The sequence below is a fragment of the Mytilus trossulus genome, chromosome 2, assembly GCF_036588685.1.
Source record: "Mytilus trossulus isolate FHL-02 chromosome 2, PNRI_Mtr1.1.1.hap1, whole genome shotgun sequence".
In the NCBI taxonomy this organism is placed as follows: domain Eukaryota; kingdom Metazoa; phylum Mollusca; class Bivalvia; order Mytilida; family Mytilidae; genus Mytilus; species Mytilus trossulus.
In genome coordinates, this window is record NC_086374.1 from 81,616,888 (window position 1) to 81,644,676 (window position 27,789).

At 31.7% G+C, this 27,789-nt stretch overlaps 1 protein-coding gene across 1 annotated transcript; it reads left to right on the forward strand.

Annotated features, from left to right (window-relative positions):
• The first annotated feature begins 11,001 nt into the window (after positions 1–11,001).
• On the forward strand, positions 11,002–13,993 carry LOC134705445 (carboxypeptidase inhibitor SmCI-like). The gene is made up of 4 exons (XM_063564173.1): positions 11,002–11,250; positions 12,202–12,372; positions 13,178–13,354; positions 13,881–13,993. Exons 1-3 carry the CDS (start codon positions 11,118–11,120, stop codon positions 13,345–13,347), a joined length of 474 nt encoding a protein of 157 aa, XP_063420243.1. The 5' UTR covers positions 11,002–11,117; the 3' UTR covers positions 13,348–13,354; positions 13,881–13,993.
• The last annotated feature ends 13,796 nt before the right edge of the window (positions 13,994–27,789 follow it).

Genomic DNA, 27,789 nt, shown 5'->3' on the forward strand with positions numbered 1-27,789 from the left:
AAATTCAATTTTTAAGGAGTGAATCATGACAAAATGTTAACACTCACATAACAAAATGTCTATGAGCTGATAGCCAAAAAATTTCAGTGAATCAGAAGATGTGTTACATCTAAAATTAATTTATATATATTTATCTTTTTAATTTAGTAACCTTTTTAATTCTTCTGAAAGAAATTTTGATTCTATAACAAGCTTAAATATTGCTTTGATTGATGGGGTAACTCCCCCAAAATAGACCTTGTCTCAAAGCAGTGAAAGCATCATGCCATGTCCTTGAAAGCAAATTTCCACCTGAAAAAAAAAGTTACAATCCTATAATCAATTCTTAGTTCCTTTGAACACAGTTGTTCTGTGTCAGAAACCTATTATGTGCCTTATATTTGATAACAATCCAAATTCAGACCTGTATACAAGTGCGAATATTGTGTCCATATTTGCCCTAAATATTCATGGTTGGACCTCGATCTGTGGTCGTATCCAGCTGCGCATAGCGATGTAATTTATCTAATTTTAATTTATTGCTTTGAAGTAATAATTTTAAAGCTATTGACCCATTGTTTTAAAAACAAACAAGAATGAATTATTAAAAAAGCAAATCTAAATTGATTATAGTGTTCTTCATGTAGTTTTCATAAAAATTTTGTTAAATCTAATTGTATAGCATAATACTCCCATCGCATTTCAAAGAAAAAAGATCAATTACTTATTACCATAATTTGTCTTGTAAACTGCATATAAAATTAAGATGAAGTGGTTATGACAAATGCAATCAACAAAAAAACAGAACTGAAAATCATGAAAAAGACATTGACAAAATTGACAAGATTCCTAAAATTGGAGAGGCACAATAAACCACAACATTATTATACTTTTTCAGCTCTCCCATTTTTATACGACCCAAAAAATTTATTTATTTTGTTTCCGAATAATAACTTTAGTTTAAGTGAATAGATCTTCATGAAATCTTTTCAGAAGGTTCAATACCACAAAAGGAAGGTTGGGATTGATTTTGGGGATGCTGGTCCCAAGTGATTAGAAATTAGGGGCCCAAAACAAGCATTTAACTATTTTCAGGATAATAAATTGTGTAGAAGTATTTCAATTGTTCTGAAATCATACCGCAATGTTTAATACCACAAGTAGAAGGTTTGGATTCATTTTAGGGGTTACAGGGCCATAGTTTAGGAATTCAGGGCCAAAAAGGGGTCAAAACAAGCATTTTTCTAGTTTCATGACAATAACGTATGTGCAATTGTATGGATCTCTCTGAAATTGTACCACAATGTACCATATAACAAAGGGGAGGCTGGGATAAAGGTTTGGGTTAATTGCCCAAAATATGTAGGAATTAGGGGCCAAAAAGAAGCATGTTTTTAGTTTCCAAACAGTCATGACAATAACTTGTGTTTAAGTCCATGGATCTCTCTGAAATAGTACTACCAAGATTTTTAATACTGCAATGGAAAGCATGGGATTGAGTTTAAGGGTTATTGCTCCACGGGGGTTTCAAAAAGTAGGGGGTGGGTGGGGTGGGGTTGTTTGCCATTTTTTGAAGGGCTTCAAATTTCGAATTCTGAAAAGTTTCAAGAAGAAATCTTCAATTGCACAGTATTGTGCAATAGATTTGTTAGATATTCGATCACATTAATTGTGTGCCAAAATTCTATATTATGTCAAAAATTTTATCACAATCCAAATTCAGACAGAATCAATAAAATTGAGAATGGAAATGGGGAATGTGTCAAAGAGACAACAACCCGACCATATAAAAAATACAATAATAACAGCAGAAGGTCACCAACAGGTCTTCAATGTAGCGAGAAATTCCCGCACCCGGAGGCGTCCTTCAGCTGGCCCCTAAACAAATATATACTAGTTCAGTGATAATGAACGCCATACTAATTTCCGAATTGTACACAAGAAACTAAAATTAAAAAAATACAAGCCTAACAAAGGCCAGAGGCTCCTGACTTGGGACAGGCGCTAAAATGCGTCGGGGTTAAGCATGTTTATGAGATCTCAACCCTCCCTTGAATAACCCAAGCTTGAATATTGTGACCAAATTTGACCCAACTGTATAGGGTTCAACCACTGGGGTCGTATAAAGCTGCGCCCTGCGGAGCACCTGGTTTGATTCGGGGAAAATACCAGTTACTAGTATCAAGCAAACCAGGTATATTATAAATTACGAGTAGCAATTGTACAGATTACCAATTGAAAATAACTGAAAACAATACTTGATAATATTGTGTTATGTATTGAAAACATATATTGGTTAAATCGACAAGGAATATGGAATTATTCAAATAAATAATGTATTCGAAGTCTGGAAATTGTTTAAAATCTTCTGGTAAATATCCTATCACACGCACAGAAAGGTCAGATAATTCTTGTATTCTTGTCTTTCTTTTTTGCTAATATGCTTTGTCTATATGCCTATTTTTAGGCATAATGTATTTTATGGAGTGGAGTGTTGGAGTGATTTGGAGTGATTTTTTTTGTGTGAAATTTTAGAGTATATAGTATATTATTCTAGAAGTAGTAGAATGTCAGGGGGTTAAATGTTTTGTTTATTTGAACAAGTATTCATTGAAAATTAATAAAGAAAAGTTACAGTGCAAAATATTGATTTAAATTTTGATCACAGAATAATTATTTGGTCATGTTTATTTAAAAATATGAAATATGCTCCTCTCATTAACTCACCTTGTGGGAGTGTCATTTGACTTGTGGTGACAAAGTGCACATTGAATTGCACAGAATTTCAAAGTCCTAATGGGAAAAATCTGGGAAAACTCATTGAACCAGAATATCATAAAAATGCTCATATCTTTGTGCAAAGAATAAAATTCGTAATAAACATATTTCTCGTATCAAACATAAACTAAAAGAACTAGCAAAGGAATTTGTTTTTGTCCCGGCCGATAAAGCTGCTAATAATATTATTATTGTTTGACGTAAATTTTACATCGAGGTTCTGAAAAAGGAAATCACCAATTCACCAACATTCCAACTGACTCCATTTTCAGAAAACGAAATCTGTAACAAACATAAACTTTTAGCCACCGCTTTACAAGCAGAGCCAAATACAATGAAAGTTCCTACTATGTATTGGCTTCCGAAGCTACACAAAACCCCTTACAAATATAGATTTATTTCGTCTTCAAGCCATTGTTCAACTACTAAATTGTCTATTATTCTTACCAGCACACTTGGTACAATTAAAAACCTTATAATAAATTGTTCAAATAAGGCCTTCGAAAAAAGTGGAATAAATTACTTTTGGAGTGTCAAGAACTCGTTGGAAGTACTTGATAAATTGCATGCTTATATTGGTGATTTTGAATCTGTTCAAAGTTTTGATTTTTCTACCCTGTATACCACATTGCCTCACATTCTCATTAAGAAAAAATTCACACACCTAATTAAATGGGCATTCAAAAAATCAGAATGTGAATATATATGTTCAAACTCTTTTAGGTCATTTTTTAGTAGCAATAAACAAAAAAACTATGTTAATTGGACATGCTTTGATACTATATATGCCCTTGAATTTTTACTAGATAATATTTTTGTTCGCTTTGGGGATTCCGTATATCGTCAGATTATCGGAATTCCAATGGGGACTAACTGTGCACCACTTATTGCGGACCTCTTTTTGTATTGTTACGAGTTACAATTTATGACAAAAATAAGCAAAGACCCATCAAAACAACATCTGATAAACAAATTTAATAATACTTTTAGATATTTGGATGATATGTTGGCTCTCAATAATGACGACTTCAGTATGTATATTAATGAAATTTATCCTGGTGAACTCACTTTAAATAAAGCTAATACTAACAATGACCACTGCCCTTTCCTCGATCTTGATATCTATATCACTAACGGAAAGCTGAATACTAAAATTTATGATAAAAGGGATGATTTTTCATTTCCTATCGTTAATTATCCGTTTTTAGATGGTGACGTTCCCTTGTCACCATCTTACGGTGTTTATATATCTCAACTTGTACGATTCGCTCGTGTATGTAACAATGTTTTAGATTTTAACGAGAGAAATTTATGTATTACTGAAAAATTATTACACCAGGGTTTTCGATATCACAAACTAGTCAAAACATTTACTAAATTTTATCATCGGTATAAAGACATCATTCGTAAATATAGCTCAACATGCAGACTTTTTATACGTTCAGGTATTTCACATCCAATTTTTTATGGAAATATTCTTTATAAAGCACAAAGGTGTCAGTATTCACCTCATAAACTTACAAAACCTTTGAATAGACTTATTAAGAAGGGATATAATTACGATACTGTTGTCAAGTCATTAAAGATTGCATATTTTGGCGTTAATATTGAGTCACTGATAAGGTCTTTGCGTCGGAACTAAACACATTTATTCTAAAAACAGTTGTTGGCATGACACGGGTTATGTTCTTCTCATATATGTTATGATGGTATGATACTAAACCCCTTACGGGAAGGATTGTGCCTGATGTTCATATGATGAAATCATAATCTTTCAGTCAGTTTAATTGAAGTCTGGAGCTGGCATGTCAGTTAACTGCTAGTAGTCTGTTGTTATTTATGTATTATTGTCATTTTGTTTATTTTCTTTGGTTACATCTTCTGACATCAGACTCGGACTTCTCTTGAACTGAATTTTAATGTGCGTATTGTTATGCTTTTACCTTTGTTAGTCTTGTATTATTTAAATTTTAGTTTCTTGTGTACAATTTGGAAATTAGTATGGCGTTCATTATCACTGAACTAGTATATATTTGTTTAGGGGCCAGCTGAAGGACGCCTCCGGGTGCGGGAATTTCTCGCTACATTGAAGACCTGTTGGTGACCTTCTGCTGTTGTGTTTTTTTTATTTTGGTCGGGTTGTTGTCTCTTTGACACATTCCCCATTTCCATTCTCAATTTTATTTTATTTTTTCAGAGGGTAACTGAGGCTTACTTATAAACCTACTGTTCTAAAATGCCAACACAACTCTATTGTATAAAAACAAATACTGAATATTGACAATTCTATTCAGAGGCTGTTGACTTTTTGAAAACAAAGTTGTGCATAGTTCTCAAATTCCTATTGCCGAATGATAAGGTCATTGACAAATCTCATATTAGGGGAGTAATTTGCCATTTTATCAAATATAGGGACAGAATATAAATAAACAAAGTCATAAAATATAGAGGATGTGACGAGTTAGATCACAGCTGCATCAATGCATTAAATTTAACTGTCATTTAGACAGTCTGCTTAATTAAGTTCATGAAAATAATAATCTAGAAATCTTAACACTCTTTACTTGACCATATAACATATATGTTGCAAAACAAATACTGATTTCAGAAAATAAATTTACAAAGTTTGGCTCAAACGTGTTTTACAAATTATGTCTAAAAACATTTTCTGAAAAAACAATTAATATGATACTTTTAAACATGTTAATGTGAAGATTTTTTGTTCATTTAACAAAATAATATAATATAATAAAGAATGGAAATGGGGACTAAACCTAATACACGAGCATGTAAAATTCTCCTAATGAGGATGCTGCCAGATTCTTAAGAGATTTGGAAATCACAATGCTAAATAATTATATAACTCTTAGTAATGCATCAGTAGATCAGGAGAATTTGACATTATTTATAAAGGACTGTTAATATGAGGTCGTTCACATAATTATTCGAAACATTATTATTCGAATACTTCACTGCATGCATTTTTTTATTTCTATTTCAGTATAGTTTGTTTTTGAATTCTTCACTTCAAAATTTTTCATCAAATTTCACTCCAAAATCTCACTCCAAAAGTTCACTTCAACACTCCACTCCAATACTCCACTCCATACAATACATTATGCCCTATTTTTATTACTTTGATACATGTATGAGGTTGCTGTGTAGTTATACATCCCCTAGCCATTGTTAGTGTATGTCATTTTATGCCTCTTTGTTGCATATATGTTTGCTTTTATAATGATTAAGAATATAATTCAATGTTGACCTTTCTGTACCCCTATTTTGGACATTTTTATCTATTGTGTCTGTTTGTTTTGTTCATACATTGTTGTCAATATAATGGACTTTGATGCGACTATCATACAAGTGATTGGTTTAGTTAGTTTTAAAACTAGGTTTAATTCGCCGTTTTCTTTAAAAGAAAATACATGTACCAAAGTCAGGAATATGACAGTTGTTATCTTTATGTTTGATGTGTTTGAGCTTTTGATTTTGCCATTTGATGAGGGACTTTCCCTTTAGAATTTTCCTCGTAGTTCAGTATTTTTGTGATTTTACTTGTTATTTTAGTTCAGTATTTTTTTCGAAAAATTCGGATACATTTAGTTTTAGTTTTTTATTTTTCATTTGTGTAGCAAACTTAGTTTCACATTCAGTTTGTTTTGCATGAGTGAGACCCATTCAGTTTTAACAGTCAAACTTTACAACGCAGTAAGCTTACACTCGTTTAGAGATTTATGGTGGTAGAACTTTACAATTTGGCAAATTAAAGAAATTGAATCATCGCTGTAGTCATCGCTGTAGTCATAAGCACTCGGTACTATCATGTAAATATCCTTTGACTGATGTTTACTAAGATTCATAATAATTTATGTATGGTTACACTGCGTGTCTGAAAAACGTCAAGTCGAAATGATTTTAACAGAAGCGATTAACTTTTTATGGTGATTTCTTCCTGTTTATTATTGAAATTTTATGATTCATGTACGTACAACATTGATTCATAAGCACAAGATGTTCTAAGTTTACTTCAAACAATATCTGTGTAAAGATGATTACACAATGTTTTGTAGTAGCTCTTGTTTTCTTGAATTTTTCTTTGGCAAATATAATTAGGACTACGGATTTGGATAATGATCGTGCCACTAATTCACAACTAGAAACAACTAAAGGATTAGTAACCTCGGGGCCTGACGATCCCGATGACGGTATGTAGAAATAACTCTTGTTAACCAACTTATTTTCACGGATACTTTAATAAGAGTATAGCAATAGTGAATTGTCAGTCGACTTTTCCGGGATTTTCTAATTTTCGTTGTCTATTCCATATTTTCGATTACCGTAAGTCATAAAAAGTATTATTTTCCTAACCGCGAAAGTCGTAAAATTAAATGGGTCTCGAAATGTACAGTTGGTTTACAATACGCCTATTCAAAACAAAACTTTTGTCAGCCTATTTTTTATTTTCTATTTTATGAACATCTTCCGCATTCGTTTGGTATTTTTATTGGCACTGGCTACGGTTACATGGAAATGTAACAATAATAAAAATACGAATGTAACAATAATTATTGAGGCTGCGGTTACATTGCCGGTTATTGTTACATGAAAAACAACAATATACGCTGGATTTATTAAATGTAAATCTATAGTTTTGTTGCTGAATTCTTTCATATGTACCTAATAATACTTGTAATAATGACAAATAATAAATATTATTATTCAACACATTGTGTTTGATTAGTTTTTCGTAATGGTTTTGATGTTCTTTAAGATCATGCTATCTCAAGTCAGGAACCTCTGACCTCTGTTAGCCTTGTATGATTTTTAATTTTAGTTCCTTGTGTATAATTCGGAGTTTCGCTTAGCGTCCAATATCACTGAACTAGTATACATATTTGTTAAGGGTCTTGCTGGAGGACGCCTCTGGGTACGGGAGTTTCTCGCTACATTGAAGACCCATTGTTGCCTTCAGCTGTTGTCTGCTCTATAGTCGGGTTGTTGTCACTTTTAAGTTGACACATTCCCAATTTCCATTCTCAATTTTATTTAAGATAAGTAGTGTCAAAGGCGAAAATTATAGTTCAATGGTTTGTTGTTGGGAACCGAGTCGGGCCGAGAGAAATGTCCTTTTCTCAGTATTTAACTGCACACCTACTCTCATAACTGTTATTATACTTTGAACAAAAGATGAAGAGATTCCTATTACCAATTTAGTTTTGGGTGAAAATTTTAAAACTTTGGATTGGTTTGAAACGAAACTGATTTAATAACAAGACACAAATGTCATACAACTATACAAACGCAGTTCTGAAAAAATGATACTAGTATATAAGCAAAGTTTGCTAACTGTGAACTTCTGTATACATGTATCCATGGAGGACGTATTTCGTTTCAAAATCAGATTGAGCCTAAACCAAAGGTAACTTTTTCCCTTTTTTTTAAATCTATATACCTACATACAAATATTGTTTGGAGAGGTTTTATAAAAAAAATTCGTAAGGGTTCCGCGGAACCCAGTGTCTCGCCTACTTTTGCTGTTAATCACAGGCTCAACAAAAATGAGGAAAAAAATCAATAAAATTATTCCTGTTGATACTATCTTTTGATCGTAAAAAGCTTCTGTCCAAGTTTGGTACAAATCCAAAATGGTATAGGAAAGAAGAAAGTTATTAAAAAAAATCAAACTTTAACTACAAAGTGCATGTGTTGTTTCCTGGCAGAAAATCTAAGTCCATTTAAAAGTAAAATACTGAAAAAATTGAAATTTATTTTTAAAAAATTTACTTCTGGATACTATCTTATGATCATAAACAAGCTTCTGTCCAAGTTTGGTAGAAATCAAGTATAGTTTAAGAAAGTTATTAAAATTTCAAAAACTTTAACCACAGAGTGAATGTAATGTTTCCCGGCAGAAAAACTAAGTTCATTTATAAGTAAAATACGGAAAAAATGGAAATTTATTTTTAAAAAATTTACTTCTGGATACTATCTTATGATCATAAACAAGCTTCTGTCCAAGTTTGGTACAAACCCAGGATAGTTTACGAAAGTTATTCAAATTTTAAAAACTTTAACCACAGAGTGAATGTAATGTTTCCCAGCAGAAAAACTAAGTCCAATTATAAGTAAAATACTGAAAAAATGGAATTTTATTTTTACAAAATTCACTTCTGGATACTATCTTATGATCATAAACAAGCTTCTGTCCAAGTTTGGTAGAAATCCAGTATAGTTTAAGAAAGTTATTAAAATTTTAAAAACTTTAACCACAGCGTGAATATTTGTGGACGACGCCGACGACGACGCCGACGCCGACGGAAAGTAGGATCGCTATGTCTCGCTTTTTCGACTAAAGTCGAAGGCTCGACAAAATTTGTCGAACTTTAAAATGCTCCAAAAACCACTTACTGGATGTGTATTGTATGTTATAATTGTATGTATTGTAAAATAATATAAAATAAATGTTTTCAACTTTTATTATTTAGTACATATTACTAGTCCCATCGTACATTGCCGTTTTTTTTAATGTAACAATAATGCATGTTTAATATTATGCTGCATGCGACACGCTTCGCTTTTTAAAAAACCGGCTATGTTTAGGCTTGTCCCGCGTAACATATTTTATTTATTGTAACCACTAAACTATGATTTTCGTCTAAACTATTTAATATTTTGAAAAACATTTTTTTCCATTATTTGACAGAAAGGTTTCTACAGTCCTTTATGCATTTTTTTATGACGTTATGATGACGTCATAGAAAAAAAAGTGTTCCATACTACAAGGGCAAATCTGTCCCACGGGGAATACAAATGGGATTCCAGATTTGAGAATAAAAAAAACATGTATCTAAAATGAAAAAAAGTTAGTATTTGTTTTTACTACATCAATGTTAATTTGCTTAATTTTATTAATTTAAAGACAAATATCCCAAAAATGACATATATGGTAAATTATGAGCGATTTTTCATAGGCTGACTAGGTTGTCGCACCGCCATTTTTTGACGTAAAACGAACTCAACTCACATTTACGTCAATTGTTCGCTGATCAGAGCTCTTATAATGGTAGAATTTTATGATTTTAAAAAAAAATATTTTTCTTAATTTTTCAAAAATCTTAAATACATTAATCTTTAATAAGTAGTTAAAAAGCACCGTCGATTTTGCGGAGTCTTACAATAATGTCGCACTGGCTTAAAAACAACGTTTCAGTCGAAGTTTTGGTTAGAACGTTACGAAATATTTACGACGTTGTGTTACTCTTACATGTTCGAACATCGCGCGTAGCGTCTGTTAGTCTTCTTTAAGTTATAACAAAGTATACAGTATAGACCTTACAGTACGCGACGGTACATTAGTAATTAGTAATTAGCTTGAATTAGCAAGATAGCTTTCGGTTGTCTTCGGAAATCTGTTGGATGTGTACTGATTTATATTTCAATCTGGGAAAACATGGTTTATGTATCATTATAGTTGGGACTGGGTTTAATCTAGATTTCAGTAGATACACATATATATATATATATATACATAAGTACGTCTGAGTCAGTGACAACCCTACAACAGATGTATCCATCGGATCGCCATCAATGATGGTGATACATGGCTGTGTACATAATGTATATACAACTCGTCTAAACATCAACCCAACAATGTTAGATCTGTAAATTTGCTTTCGCAAATTTTTGGTTCTTCCCTCGCCGGGATTCGAACCCATGCTACTGTGATATCGTGACACCAAATCGCCTGCACTGCAGCCGTCCCGCTAGACCACATGACCACCTGGGCTCTCATTAAAAGAGCTTATTCGGTGGGCATGTGTTACCTTTCCACGTCAGTTTTAATCTAGCGGCGTACTACAGTACATTATATATAAGGCATGAAGTACTAAACTCAAACCTATGATTGCGTTGTCTCATTGACAATTATTCCACATCTCATTATTTTTATATTTAAAGAATTAAAGAATAGTTCATTAATATTTGATGGAAAATAAAGCATACTTTTCTCACAGATAGTGTGTTTCAACGATTTATTTAACCAACAAAAATAATCTGAATGTAGAATGTTATGCAAAAATATATGACACGCATGTCTGTTTTATTACATGTCTGATTTTTTTCTTTATTGACGGGAATGTATGAATTTTACATTTAAAAAACACCACAAAATAAACAAACAAAAAACCCGGCGTCCCTATCATCATATAACACAGAGACACATTGATGTTAGTTTCGCTTTAAATATAGGGCACTATGTTCTACTTTGATATTGTTATTATGGGTAAACTGATTATATTGTGCTATTTCCAGTGTGCAATTTGTCTTTGGATGCAGGCCCATGTGATGTTAACTCTGTAATGTTCTATTATAATTCTGATACTAAAACCTGTGAGAAGTTTAACTATGGTGGTTGTCTTGGAAATGCCAATAGGTTCTATGATTATCGGGAATGCGAGGCAGCTTGTCACGTGGAAGATCAATCACCAGAAGGTATGCTTTATTAAGACGTTATATGTGTGAAATAACTTAGTACCTTAAAAACTGCAGAACTTCAATCTTATCATTCACTGACAAAAAAGTGTTTTTGGTGTCATTTTTTACTTAAATTAATCAATAACTAAATGCTTAATTAAGACATTATATGTAATTACATAGGACATTAAAGCATAACATGAAAATCAGTACCTAAAACTGCAGAACTTTAGTTTTAACATTCACTGACAAAAAAAAGTACAAAACAATACAATGAACAAAAAATATAGTATGTAACACGACAACTATGGCAAGATATCTTACATATTAAACAAGATACTAGACTGTTATATATTATATGAGATATCTTGAAATAAGAAGTAAAACGGCTTGCTATAGACAACCGTTAAATTACAGACTCCTGTCAGGCTGACTTGAGAAAGGCACATACATACAGAATGTGGTGTCACAGTGGTTAAACATGTTAACGACTACATAACCTAATAATATGGTGTCGGTTAATGCCGGTAGAAAGGCGCTTTGGAAAATGGTCCCATTTCCTTTTATAATTTTCTTTGTCACATATATTCTAAATTATCATCAAAATACCTGAATTTAGTTTTATTGATATAACATGATCTTGCTCAAAGCATAGCCAGCAGGTGTTTCCCATCTGTAAAAAATTTGCATAAATGAGATGCACATTATTTATCAAGTTGAATAATTATAAATACAAAGCTTGAAGGCACATACTTGTGGAATTTTTATTGAAGCACGAGAAAGACTTGATTGCAAAAAACACACAACATGTTTTCACTGTCCATTTACAGACCTTTCAATTATCTGGCTTCTATAATTTAGATTGACACATTATGCACCTGAATAATAAGTCAAATAACATCGTTTGATAGCTCTTTACCAAATGTACATTTCTGTTCAAATACCCTAATTTTTTTTTCATTTTGCTAGTATGTGATCAACCAAGGTCAATCGGAGACTGTCCATTTAAATTCGACCAGTACTTCTACAACCAAACAACAAATGAATGTGAACCGTTTGTGTACACTGGTTGCTATGGAAACAATAATCGGTTCCATGACCGTGATAGTTGTGAGGATCTTTGTAAAATACCAGAAGATGGTAAGACAAATAGCATATCATAAATTTGTTTGTCTCTGGCTTCACAAAGTTTGTACGAACCTAACAGACGAGAGACGTAAAACACACACACACACACGAAAGAGACATGAATGGAACAACAAAATCACCCAAATAAGTAAACACTACATTAGCCAATTTTTCTTTATATCATTTGTCTTGCACTAAATAGCGCCGATTCTGGATTAAGTCAGGAATACCTAACAATGAAAAACGATATAAACACCAAACATTTAAAAGACAAACATACAAACTATTTAGTATTTAGGGATAACAATTGAGGAGGACACTCAGGTTCTTAACAAAAACAGTCAAATCCGCTTAATGTCAACTATTCTCTAAGTAACAAAGAATTTGATACAATCACATTATGTATGAACTGCTTGCAAGTTTACAAACAAAATTTAAACAGTTTTGATAGATATGTCAATATTAAAACACTTACTTCGTGGTTGATATCTTTGTAGATACCAGGATTAAATTTTGTGTTTACGCCAGACGCGCGTTTTTTCTACAAAAGACTCACCAATGACGCTCGAATCTAAAAAAGTTAGAAAAGTTAAATAAAGTACGAAGTTGAAAAGCAAGGAGGACTGAAATTCCTAAAAAGTTTGCCAAATACAGCTTAGGTAAAACTGTGATATAGTTTTCCTGTTTTAAATACGTCTATTGGCATTTATCGAGTTATATACATAAATGAATCGTTCTCTGACGATCACGTATATAGTAGTTCTACCAATATTCAAGAGTACTTTAAAATTTACATAACATGTATTTGTATTTACAGACTGTAAGCTCCCAGCAGATCCAGGAGTTGGTCCTTACAGTGCCTCATTCTACCACTATAACGCACAGACGGGCTCGTGTGAAACGTTCCTCTACAAAGGAGCCTTGGGTAATAGAAACAGATTCTACGAGAAAGAGGAATGTGAAGAGTATTGCAAGCAGTTGGCTTAAGTCAATGGTAAGCCTGTTTAATACAAATACTTATCTAATGGAGACAATCCTTGTAGTTCTGTTGGACATAGTTTTTGCAAATGTATTTGACGTTTTCACCTATTATGGCATAGTTCGAATTTGAAGATATAGTGTGCCTGTATGTGACACACTAGCATACAAAACCAAAAGCAACAACACACCACGTTATCTCGAACACTGTACATACTTTGAAAGACAATGAAATATAGTGCTAAATGCTATACAAATAGAACAATAACAAGGCAGGATTAAAAGACAAGACAATAAGACAACCAATGATAGTTTGTAACCAGGATTTGTTTTCTCTGATTCGTTTTATGAATGTTGAACAGCTGTATACTATTGTTGTCATTAATTAACTACTAGCGATGTAAAGTCTAATATTTTGGTTGTCTGATTCATAATTATATTCTTAATTCATTTAACTAAATACAATGCATGCATTTGCCAAATTACAAAGCTAAATATTTAATTTAAAAATTTGATTTTGAATTTTCATTTTTGAATTTTAGGAATTTTTGAAGATTTGACAATCAGTGAAAATAAATTGACGATACGATTGGTGGATGCCATATTAAAAGGATTGACTCATTTTGCAGATATTCTTTATTAAAGATGTCTGAACTCTTATTTTTTCCAGATCATCATTTCAATTATGTGTTACCTTTATAAAAGAATTATACACGTAACATGAAAACGAGACAGCAAATTGACACTGCAAACGAAAACCCTTTCAAAATTAAAGAAATATGCAATGTTAGTAAAATCGATCGATACAAGATACCGCATATATACAAAAAAATAATACATGTAATATAAGAATTGTATACACAAACCGTATTGACAAAAACACCGATCTGCAAATTAAATGCAAAAGGGAAGAAGTCCACAAAACCTGAAAAATCAAACGGTGAACTATATTGGCCAAAAAGTAAAATCACCAAAAAAACTGAACTCCGAGGAAAATTCAAATTGGAAAGTCCGTAATCAAATGGCAAAATCAAAATCTCAAACATATCAAACGAATGGATAACAACCGTCATATTCCTGACTTGGTACAGACATTTTCTTATGCAGCCCAATATTTAAATAGAGTACATTACGAGTTATTTTATCATTTTGAATTTTATAAGAAAACTAGAAATATTGCTTTCTTAGTCAGCTTTTATGTCCCAAGATTAGTTTCTTTACAATTTCCAAAATTACAAACGAAGAATATTAAAAAGAGTCGTGGTGAATTAAGTAACACAGAAGTACTGACTACTGATCTGTCGAAACCCCTTGGGTCTGATTGTCAACCAGCAACAATAGACTTTATTCATAAATGTGAGTGGAATTTGGTATAATTACTTAAGAAGGTGACCAAAATATTGTTGGACATTATGAAAAGATCCCTCCTTCAATCAAACCAAAGGAGAATGGTTGATGAACTTCTTCGCCGATCGTAAAATAATCTTCTTTTATGAATATACTGGGGTAAATGTTGCCAAACTTTATCAAAATGTCCCTAATAGTATCAAGCTTAAACCTTGCATATGGAGACTTAATCCGTCTGCAAATACTGCCGCTTTGTTTTATTATATACCTAAATATATGTCAAATCGAAATCAGGAACATCAGATCTGACATCAGGTAAAGATATCCCCAGGTCAAGTTCTATCATTACAACTTTTCAGAAAATCAAACCACACGTTTTTGAGTTATTGCCCCTGAATGTTTATCTTTTTTTAGTACAAGTGTTTGGTAAATATTTAAAAACAAAAAACAATTTTTTGGAACAGTAAGATAACCCAGGTTTAATCATTATGCACACATGTCCAATATCTCTTTTTAGGCCTAATTGCTCTAAACAGACGACATTTACTGGTGTTATTACATACACTATTATAATCAATAAAGAGATATTGTATAAAAAAAACAACCTCAGAAGTGTTACGCAAAATACGATTTACAAATAAATAAACATTGCAGACTCCTCAATTTAACCATCACAGCAAGTTTTAAACACAAAAGACGCATTTCATTCGTTTTTTGAGGGTTTGTTTTGCTGAAACTTGAATAGGAGAAATTGGGAAAATTGAATTGTTTAGCAAAATCAGCATGATCGAACTTGTTTTACAATACTTAAATATATATAGCCATTTACTGACTTTAAACACACCAGCTTAAAAAAGTGGGGGTATATTGTTTTACATCTGTGTGTCCGTCCATCCGTTCATCCATCCATCAATCCGTCATTCCATCCATCCGTCAGCCTGTCCGTTCGTCGCATCTTTCTTCGGAACTATATAACAAGGATTTCTTATATTTGGTTTCAGGATTTATATAAGTCAGCTATAACGTTTGGTCCGTTTGTAGATTCATCATCCAACGCATTTCTGTTTACTGAACACTTACATCCTTTTACACGTGACATCCAAGCTGAAAGTTTTCGTCACATTTTTCTCAGGAACTACCTTACAAGGATTTCTGAAATTTGGTTTCAGGGTTTATATTATTAAAGGCAACATTAGTATATCGCTGTTTGAAAGTCAAATAAAGGCAACAGTAGTATACCGCTGTTCAAAACTCATAAATCCATGGACAAAAAACATAATCAGGGTAACGAACTAAAACTAAGGGAAACGCATTAAATATAAAAGAAGAAAAACGACCCAACATTAAAATGTAACACACACAGAAACGAACCAAGCATTGGACAAAATCCTATGAGATTATCAAATATAACATCAAACATCGTCAAAGTAAGTCCGTTATACCGTGTGATGCGTTTTCAGATTCATCACTCTAAAACTTCCCGTTTACCGAGCACTTGCATCATTTTACACTTGACATCAGGGTTGAACATTTTCGTCACATTTTCTCAGGAAATACATTACAAGAATTTCTGAAATCTTATCATCTCTAAGTATAACTGATTGAAATAAAGGAAACACAGAAATATCAAAATGGCATACTTATTACCATGTGTGCAATTCAAGCTCTTTGAAGCCTACTATTTTGTACCTCTTTTGCTGTACACTACGTTTATTATTGTCCCCCGCTAAATGCTTTTTAACTTCTTACTATTATTGGTCATTTTATCATTATATATTTTATTCGAGCGTCACTGATCAGTCGTGTGTAGACGAAACTCGCGTCTGTCGCAAATACAAAATTACATCCTTGTAACTATGATGAATTTTTTAGATGCGCGTAAACAAAATACCGGGCATTCCTCCTTCTTGTTAGAGCACTTACGTGTTTGACCTTTTACTAAACTTTTTGAACAACGTTATCATAGGTTTATATCAGCTATGCCATGAACAAGCACGAACATCCGACGACTATCAATTATTTTTAATAGAGTTATTCTCTTTGGAAAACATTAATTATTTGGAAAATTGCATCTTAAATGCTCTGGTGTGTACAATTCTGGCCAGCTTTTAAGAACTTATATAAAGCACGGGTGTCATTCGGTTTATCGAGAGAAATGATCGTGAAAGAATATCTAACGGCGGTCAAGTATTGATAGACGTGGTTTTTTTTGGGTGTATTTATTAATTTGAGTTATTCCCCTTTGACTAGTTTAAATGTGATCAAATTTGATACATGTATCACGTGATACTGATATTTAGCGGAAATATTTTCCTTTGTTGATCACTTTTAGCCAAGCATCAGACTGGACAACAGTGACATAAATTTCCTGTTCAATTGATTTGTTATTCTATTTGTATTTTTATATTTTACTAAAAAGTAACTTGATTTATTACTTATTCCATATAGTTAAATTTATTCTGTTATATACAGTCTTCCGAGCATTTGGGTTTGGACACAGGTTTCCAAAATTTTCCACTTTATTTAAAATGTAGTCTTTTGAATGCAGTTTAAATGGAGTTTGAACCGAGGTAACTCGTTTTTGTTGGTTTTTCCTGGCCGGCGGGATCGTTGATGACAGAGCCCATATTTTTTAACACAGTTTACTAGTTTTCCTAAAGAATTCTTTATGAAAGTTTATTTATAGTGCATTGATACTTATGCTTCATTTCTATTGTGTATATCCATTACATTTATATTAATTACATATGGGGTCCACCAGTATTACTGGGCTATCGGCTATATATAGTTTTTTAGTATTTATTTATATAGATATAGGAAGATGTGGTGTGAGTGCCAATGAGGCAACTCTCCATCCAAATAAAAATTTAAAAAGTAAACCATTATAGGTTAAAGTACGGTCTTCAACACGGAGCCTTGGCTCACACCGAACAACAAGCTATAAAGGGCCCAAAATTACTAATGTAAAACCATTCAAACGGGAAAAGCAACGGTCTAATCTATATAAACAAAACGAGAAATGAGAAACACGTACATATTACATAAACAAACAACAACTACTGTACATCAGATTCCTGACTGAGGACAGGTGCAAACATTTGCAGCGGAATTAAACGTTTTAATGGATCCAAACCTTCTCCCTTTTTCTGAAACAATAGCATTACATCACAACATAGAAAAACACACGATAAAATATCAATTGGCAGACTTAACTCAATCAAAAAATGTCTGATTATACAATGATCGAATAAATTTGATCTGCGATATCTGAATACAAATGCACAGTTAATTAAATATTAGAGACAAACATTCATGACCAAAAAGCTAACAAACAAATTCAAACAAAGCCATGGCAGGACACCACTGAGAAATAGATCTAACCCTTCGAAAATATTGATCAATATTCACTTTAGAAAAAAAACCGGTTTAAAAAAAATAATTATAATCTTAAAGCTTATACAAATGGAGTAAGAATAAGTGAAAAATTGAAGATATTACAAATAATCAAAGCTGGTGTACAGACAAGATCCATATAAATAAAAAATAATATGCCTAGAAATAGTATTTAGTAAAGTTGATACTTATACTCATCTTACACTTTCGAATCTGCTTAACTTTCTTGAGCACTTGAGATCGCCGAAAAATTTGGGTAGGGATTGTGTTGTTTAATATTTAGTTTTGTATATGATGTATTGTCTTCTCTTTGTCTTTCGTGTTTTTTGTCATGGCGTTGTCAAATTATCTCAACCTATGAGTTTTGAATGTCCCTCAGCACTTAAAATATTGAAATTGATTATTAGAATTTAAACCCGTTTGAGTTCTATTTGAACGTTACTTCTTTCGTAATGAAGGGTCCCAAATGCCCTTCAACTTCGTTCTTTATTGCAACGAAATCGGTTCAGTGATGGAACGTTATTTAAAGATATATTCTTTTATTTGGTCATTAAATATATCACATATAGGCCTCTATTGAATTGTTTTTTGTTAGTTTGCTTAGAATGAAATATTTTGTTTTGGAATTATTAAAATATACGACCAAAAGGTAAAAGATGATATTTTTAACAAAATCAGATTTGGAATTAGACAAAAAGTTATACGCGCGTCAATAATTTGAACAGAATATCATATAAATTTTGATCGACTTTTCAATGGTTTCGAATTATTTATTTCTAGGGTGTATTGGTAGACACAAGGTTTTGGCCAAGCGTTACCACTGATAATATTTGGTTCAGTTGGAACTTTAGCCGGCTTACTTGCCATATTTTTGCCGGAAACTGGAAAAACCAAGCTACCTGATACAGTACAGGAAGCTATTCACACTGTCAGATATATATCAATTAACCTTATTCTGAAAATTTCTTAAATTTTTACAACTTTTCGAAGTATATTTTACACCTATCTTCATAAATAAACCCTCTCAAATGAAATAGAGAGCATCCGATTTAATCATAAAAATATAAAAGTAAACACGATAAATTTTGTTTGTTTGAATAATTACATAAAACTGTCAGTAAATATATTTCATATTGATGAGCTCATATGTAGATTTCCTGCCAGTGTCAACATGCGTTATATGCTATAATCTATCACCTGCCAGTGTCAACATGCGTTATACGCCATAATCTTTAGTAATGAATTCCAGTGTCAACATGCGTTATACGCCATAATCTTTAGTAATGAATTCCAGTTTCAACATGCGTTATACGCTATAATCTTTAGTAATGAATTCCAGTGTCAACATGCGTTATACGCTATAATATATCACCTGCCAGTGTCAACATGCGTTATACGCTATAATCTATCACCTGCCAGTGTCAACATGCGTTATACGCTATAATCTATCACCTGCCAGTGTCAACATGCGTTATACGCTATAATCTATCACCTGCCAGTGTCAACATGCGTTATACGCTATAATCTATCACCTGCCAGTGTCAACATGCGTTATACGCTATAATCTTCAGTAATGAATTCCAGTGTCAACATGCGTTATACGCTATAATCTTCAGTAATGAATTCCAGTGTCAACATGCGTTATACGCTATAATCTTCAGTAATGAATTCCAGTTTCAACATGCGTTATACGCTATAATCTTCAGTAATGAATTCCAGTGTCAACATGCGTTATACGCTATAATCTATCACCTGCCAGTGTCAACATGCGTTATACGCTATAATCTATCACCTTCCAGTGTCAACATGCGTTATACGCTATAATCTATCACCTGCCAGTGTCAACATGCGTTATACGCTATCATCTATCACCTGCCAGTGTCAACATGCGTTATACGCTATAATCTATCACCTGCAGTGTCAACATGCGTTATACGCTATAATCTATCACCTGCCAGTGTCAACATGCGTTATACGCTATTATCTATCACCTGCCAGTGTCAACATGCGTTATACGCTATAATATTCAGTAATGAATTCCAGTGTCAACATGCGTTATACGCTATAATCTTCAGTAATGAATTCCAGTGTCAACATGCGTTATACGCTATAATCTTCAGTAATGAATTCCAGTGTCAACATGCGTTATACGCTATAATCTTCAGTAATATATTCCAGTGTCAACATGCGTTATACGCTATAATCTTCAGTAATGAATTGAATAGCTGAGATGTTTTAAATCGTTAATATAGTGTATCGCTTAACCAAAACATGAAATGTAATCGAGGCTATCTGAAAATAACAACAATCTCAATATATACCTGTCATTTACGGAAATAATATATTTTTTTGAAAACAAAATCAAAAGTAACAATTGACCACTGACTGTTATTCATGACAAGAAACATATTTTTTATACGATTCAACTTATGTTTACCATAAACTCATTTTTTTCTTAATTATAGTGAGTCAAATCATTCACCACCAATCCACAGAACACCTTGTGAAGAAAACGAAACAATGCTATGAAGTGTTTATCGTTGTCTCCTAGATTCTGTCTGAGATATCAATGTGTGTGCCTTAATGCAGTATGAACTTAAGATTATTTTAGAATAAGCTGAGTAAAAGTAATGTTCGTGTTTTATAAAGAAACATTATGATATGAATATGCAATCATACAAATGAATAAAGAACTACTTGTATTTGTTTCTTGAATTTGAATAACGATGTTAAGAAATTAAAATAACCAGTATGAAATAGTGAAGATTTTGTACAACATTCGTTTCATTAACCTTTTTCGGAGCATCCAATGATGTAATAAACGATTCTCAAATAATCAATGTTACGTTTCGATTTATGAGTATGTCTGTCTCTGCGGTGTTTTTCGTCCCTTTTTTGTACACTACAACCTTTTACTTTGTGTTCCGTGTAAAACATATTCATACTAGTAGCCATAATTCATAATTGGTATACCATTTTTACTAGCGTATATTATTAGCATTGTAGGTTAAAATAGAAGCCAGCTATTTTACAAGATTATTCAAGTTTTTCATCAGTAATTCACTGATCTTATGAGATAATAAATTAGGAGAAGTGAGTAAACGTATATAAAACAGCATGTAAACAATACATGCTAATTAAAAGACATACCGTTTGTAAAGTTTCTGTAAGAGAAAAAATGCACTCTTTATTATGTTTAACTCTGAATCGTTCACAGTTTATAAAATTGTAAATGAGTTTAAAAAAAGAGATCGAAGATACTAACAGTAAGAACCATATAACCGAATCATGAAAAAATGGCATACATTTTCACTGTACATGTACTAGTATACATATGTTTTAAGGGGCCAGCTGAAGGACACTTATAGGTGTTGTAGTTTCTCGCTGCATTGATGACCCTTTGGTGGCTTTCGGCTGTTGTCTGCTCTATGGACGGGTTGTTGTCGCTTTGGCACATTCCCCATTTCCTTTCTCAATTTTATACATATATCTATTCACAACATGATGTATGTGTTTAGTTACGTCGAAGACCAATAATGATACGTAAACTGTACTTATTAAATTATTATATATCATTATCGTAACTATCCCCCAAGTCTTTATGAAAAAAACGCATTCATGTATTCGAGGTCGTATCCATCCGATGCATAGTATGTTGGTGTTTGAATTTGTAGCAGTTAAGTGTTTATTTTCTTCCGTTTTATTTCCTTTTAAAGTTGATGTGTTTTCCTCAGTTTTAAAAAAAAGAGATTACTTTTATTGGCAATGAGATTCATATCCACCACAATTCCGATGAAATTCATGTAAGCAATTAAAGACATCCATCATACCCTCAAAAATGAAATAAGACTCTTCCCGTGTAGTTGGTAATAAAAGTCCCCCAGACGAAAATCGAAAAAAACACAAAAAGAGAAAGCTAACGGCCTAATTTATGAACCCATTTAACGAAACATGAATATGACAGAAACAAATCAACGACACCCATTGAAGTAGAGGCTACTGATTGGGACAAAATATTATGATTATTAAATAAAATATTGTTAAATAGATTTCAATAAAAAAAAAAAAAGTTTCTAATATTAATTGATGTCTTTTTTATATATTATTTATGTTGCATGTTTTATACTAAACAACTAATAAAAATAGTTTTGCTTACTGGCTATAGATATGTTTTCGTGGTATTTTGAATGCCTTATTAATTAAGATATATTAGTTTTAAAAACATCATAGTGAAAAAACAGCGCTTGAATAAGAAATTGGTATAATTTTGTGTTATACTCTTAATTTTGTTATATTTTGATTTTCCCGTCAATAATATCCAATTACCGGTAGACTGACGATACTCAAAATTTGATCTACAAATAAGGAGTTGTTAAGGAATGATTGCCAGTAGGAAAATTATATAACAGAGAACAATTGACATGAATATAAATGTCATGATACGGCCGTCAACATAGGCGGTTTGATTTAAAAGACAAAACAATAAACAACAAACAGTCAACAACGTCAACTACTTAACTTCTGAAATGGACCATACGCATGCATTATGTGTGTAAAACTTGTTTGCGAGCGCTCAATCGTCTAGAAAGCCGAGTAAGCGGTGTAATAGCCAAGCATGAGAACAAATTATAATTAGTTGGCAATGAAACAACAACTAGCATACAGACATTAGAAGCCAAAGACAGATATAGAATACTTGTAAATCTAAAAGCTACTCCAAAGACAATAACAACTTATAGTTGGATAATATTCTCCCAAAACTTTGATTGATTTTCATCAATGATCATCAATCATTGAAATGTTTAGTGTATAAAGTAACGCTTTGACGTACATTAACGACGTATACCCACTACATATGTTGACATTAAAACCAATTAACGATGTTTGCTACTCTGTTTGAAGTAATAAGCTTTTTAAAAGACTGTTATGAATTGAAAGTATATAAAAAAGGAACTGAAAAAGCAGATAAAAATGGAGGGTCTGTGTGCTTGTTTATGAGATATAAGCCGTTAAAGATTTGGCGAGAAATAATTATATCTAGATTTTTCTTTCACTTAACATTGGCACCTTTATTGTTGAAAAAAAACTATGAAAAAATAACTAGGATTTCATAAGATTTTAAAATATGGCTTTTTAAATAATATGTAATAAAAATATGAAAAGAAAAGTAGGGGTTAGTGGGTATTTTTTTTTTTAATGTTAATACATGGATAAAACCAGAGGATTCTGAAAATCTTGCAAAAAATCAAAAAGTAGAGGAGCAAACATCCTTAAAAAGCAACGTTTATAAGATATAAGGAGTGGATTAGGGTTATATATATAAACGAAGATATGCAGAGCTGATCAATCACATAGTTGTTGACAAACATCATGATTTGCGTAATGTTATCTTTTTGTTGTAATCACCTGTACCCAATAATTATGTTTGTAATATCAGTTTTCTTTGTTGTCTTATTTAGGAACACTTTGAAATCCAAGTTGACTTATTCTATATATTCGTGTTGCTTGTTTGTTTATGTTTCGATTATATATTTGTCCTTCGTTCTTATTTTGTTTTTCTTTTTCTTCTTGTTAACAGTTTAGCATGCTGATCATTTGTAAACTCTTTTTTTTTTAAAGTTTGTCGTTCCTCGACTAACATATTAGCAGTTTTCAACTAAAAAATTAACGATAACAATGAACTATGGCTTTAAGTCTAGACGATTAAACCTTGGCATATGGTTAAAAACAATGTAGACTATAAAGGTTATGGCAAATAAGTTGAAACGATCTAAACGACTAAGACCTTCGAAAATGAGAGAAAAATCGAAATACAACCTTTGCAAACAGTTAAGCCTTATTGTTGACCTTCAGATGTTTGTACTGTTTCCCAGACGTTCATTCCAGGTGTTTACTGATTTTCTGTTAGCTTAGATTTTAGTTGTCCATCTTGTGTTTTGTATTGTTTGTCTTTTGGAAATTTTTGTATTTTGGTCATGACGTTTTTATTTAATTTTCGAATAATGAGTTTGAGGATGTATTCTTCTGACGTTTGGGTCTCGTTAAAATCTCGTTTTGGAATTATTTCCTAATTATGTGATACAAGTGAAATATATTAATGAATTTTAAATGTGTTATAATCAAACTTAACTCTGTTAAAAAATTGTGTATTTCCAATAAGAAAGTTTGAGTAATAAATTTTTCAAATTCTACGACCAAATAAGTCCGTCTTTTTAGCAAAATTTTTGGGAAAATGGGTGAAATGTACAAGAAATGATTTTACCAGAATATGTACATCCCATATCATTTTTTTTCTTTTCAAACTTCTTAGATATGTATTTTCTCAATCATTTATAGCAAAAAAGTTGAAATTGACATCATGGTAAATTTGACACAAAAAAGCATCAACATAATGATAACACTTATATTTACACCTACGTATAGTTTTGTTTAAGTTTTTATTCAGATTGGTCCACCTCATCTTTTTTGAAAGTATGAGAAAAAGTTAGATGGTGGAACTATGATTTTTTTTCTTCATGATAATAACCCAAAAATAGGAGAAAAAAAGATGAAAAATGGGGAAATCATTAACATTGGGTACTTAAAAAGGGCTGTTCCATAAAGTACAATAAAAAGAAGTGCACCATCATATGATATTTTCTTCACCAATTATTTGTTTATTTAATGAATGGCTGTTGTTTATTTTGAATTTATTGAACCATAAAATTAATTTTTGACTCTTCACATTGAATAATCCGCGAAGTGTGTCGCCATAAAAATTAATAACATTGAAAATAAAGCTAATTATTTTAGCCAATCAGAAGACAGTAAATACACCAAATTTATTTATTGTCATATCAACATCAGGTTAAGAAACAGATTTTAATTCTAGAAATTTTTGGCTTCTCAGAGGTGCACATTCTTAAATTTTTGTTAGGCTCTCTTTAGGATCGTCAAATTAATTCTATCAACTGACTAACGACATTTATTGCCGGTTTAAGATCCAGTATAGTCGAATGATCTGTAATTTTACCGATTATGTCCTTCGCTCGAGTAATACATTTGAATTATATGTTAATGTACATAGCTGATGATGCATGCTTAGCAAGAGAGGACTGCACACCATCTTGCATTTTTGAAGTTCGTCAGATTCCCTCATTTATTTGCTTGTTATACACACGTTTGAATCATCCGTAGACTAAGGTTGCACGAATCAACGTGAAATTTCCACTTACTGATATATATTACAGGAAATAAAACAAATAAAAGTCTATCTCATATTAGATAAGTTCTCTTGGCATTGAAAAACGGTGGCTTGAACTATGTAATCAAGTAAAGAAAAAATGCTGGAACTAAATTGCGGTCCAATTTAGCCCTTGCAGAGTTTAAGCATTTTTCATATATTCTTTATAAATTTCTAACATCTTGAAAACGTCAATCAACTTTATCAAATAATGCAAAAAGTGCAGTAGGAAAATTATATTCCTGCTTTTCAGAAATAATGCATTTTTCAAGTGTGTTTATGTTCTAACCAATATTTGATTTTTTAACGCGAATATTCTGCTCAGCCCTTCTCTGCGATTAGTTCTATTATTCATTTGGGACAGACTTCCAACAGAGGGCTTACAAGAGGAAAACAAAAGAATTAACATTATTTTGTTTGTCTAATTGCGATAGAGTAAGTGATCTCATGGGTTTGGTGACTATAATGAGGTTTAGATATATGTTTATTGAAATGGTTTTCATCATATAACTTGCAAAAAGTGGATACCATAAGAACAGTTAGTGATTAAAATCTTACTTTATAAACTAGTAAAAGAGGGACGAAAGATACCAAAGGGACAGTCAAATTCGTAAATTTAAAACAAACTGACAATGCCATGGCTCGTAAGCTAGTAACACTTTACTTAATTGATCTAAACGCTCATACCATAACATCTGAATTTAAATTCAGGAATATAATTATAATACCTTGTTTAGGAATTTTAAGTACGACGAAACGAGACTCTTAAACATTTAAAAAACAAATTTGTACACAAGGGTTGGATCTTCATATTACTTTGAATCTATTGAGTAAAGGTTAGAAATAAAGATGTAGATAGCAAGTGAGCAATCAGTGGCAAACAAAAAGAAAAAAATACAATCAACAGTACATATAATACTACAGAAAACTCAGGACTAAATGAAGTAATGCTTGACTTATGTTATTAGTATGGACTTCAGACATTCAATTTTGAATCAAGTCAGAATGTCGAAATATAAGATAAAGAGTTTCTAAGGGATGGTTTAGTTAAAGTGTTTTATATTAGGAATATACAGTAAATAGAATGTAGGTCTTTATCATATTATCATTCAAGTCATGTGTGAAGAATTCGCACCTGGATGAATCAACACCTGAGTAATTGTATGTCAGTGTATTTACCAGGAAACTGACCTATATCTCAGCATTCATCATTAGTCATGGACTTTTCATAATGTGCAATATGAAGGATGCACATTTAATACTATCGTAGTTTAATTGCTGTTCAATTCATACTACACGTACCATCTCAATCAATATATGATCTCCTAGATATTAGCTCCAAATGTTGTTTTACTTTACTATATAGACTTTAAACAACAAATTTTAGATTCTGTTATTGACGGCAAACGTAAGAGTCGAGCACCTTATTGATTGAAAAAGATTTTTTGTTTAAAAATGTCCTATTTGTTCCCTTTTTTGTTATTATACCGGGAAAAAAGTACAAAAATCTGTGAAACCAAGGAATAATATATCATATAGATGACAATAGAATTCTTCTCAACTTATCAATTATATCAAAATCAAATGTTTAATCACTAACTGTTACCTTTCTCTTTTCCCCTGCTATTTGTCAATTAAATTCATGAAGAACATGACGATGAATGAAGTCATTACATAAAGCAAATTGTAAACATCTTGTTTCTGTATTCAAATGTGTGGGAGACAAAAGAAATGACTATTACATAAACAGAATGGTAAACATCTTGGATCTATTATTTCTAGTATTTATAATGTGTGAAAGAAAAAAATGTCTAGACGTAAATCCCGGATGAAAAAAACCCATAGAATTATATCACTTGCTTTATTCTTGGGAAAGACATATTTGTGTTGATTTTGTCTTGGCACAAAAACATTGCTTACGTTAGGAATTAACGCCTTAATGTTTATCGTAATTCGTAAATATACTATCTCGTATATTAAAGACATTCGAACATCTGAAATAAGCATATTAATCTATTGCAATAAAAAATCATAATGTCTAATAAAATGTGTAGATTTAGCTAACAAAGTCCTTATATTTGTATATAGTAACATTCATTTATAGTGTGAAATTGTTTAAACAATGAATTAGCTACAATTATAATTTGCTTGCCAGTCCCTCTCTGTCATCACAAATAGATAACTCTGGCTCATTTCCCAATCAATCTATCATGAAGGGAAGATAATTATTGCAAATTTTATTCATTTTCTATTTCAAAAATGATAAACGGTTCTTTATATTGGTATGTAAAAATATTAAACGTTTCAAATTTATGAAATTATATTCGTACATCAATTGTTTTGATACATTAATAACAAAAACTGAAATATATTGCATTGATTCATTTTGTAATTATTCAAAATTATATCAGAAATCTAAACATAATTATAAAAAAATGAACCTGTTAAGGGGAGACAATACTCGTATAACTTTTTCGAATTGGCACATA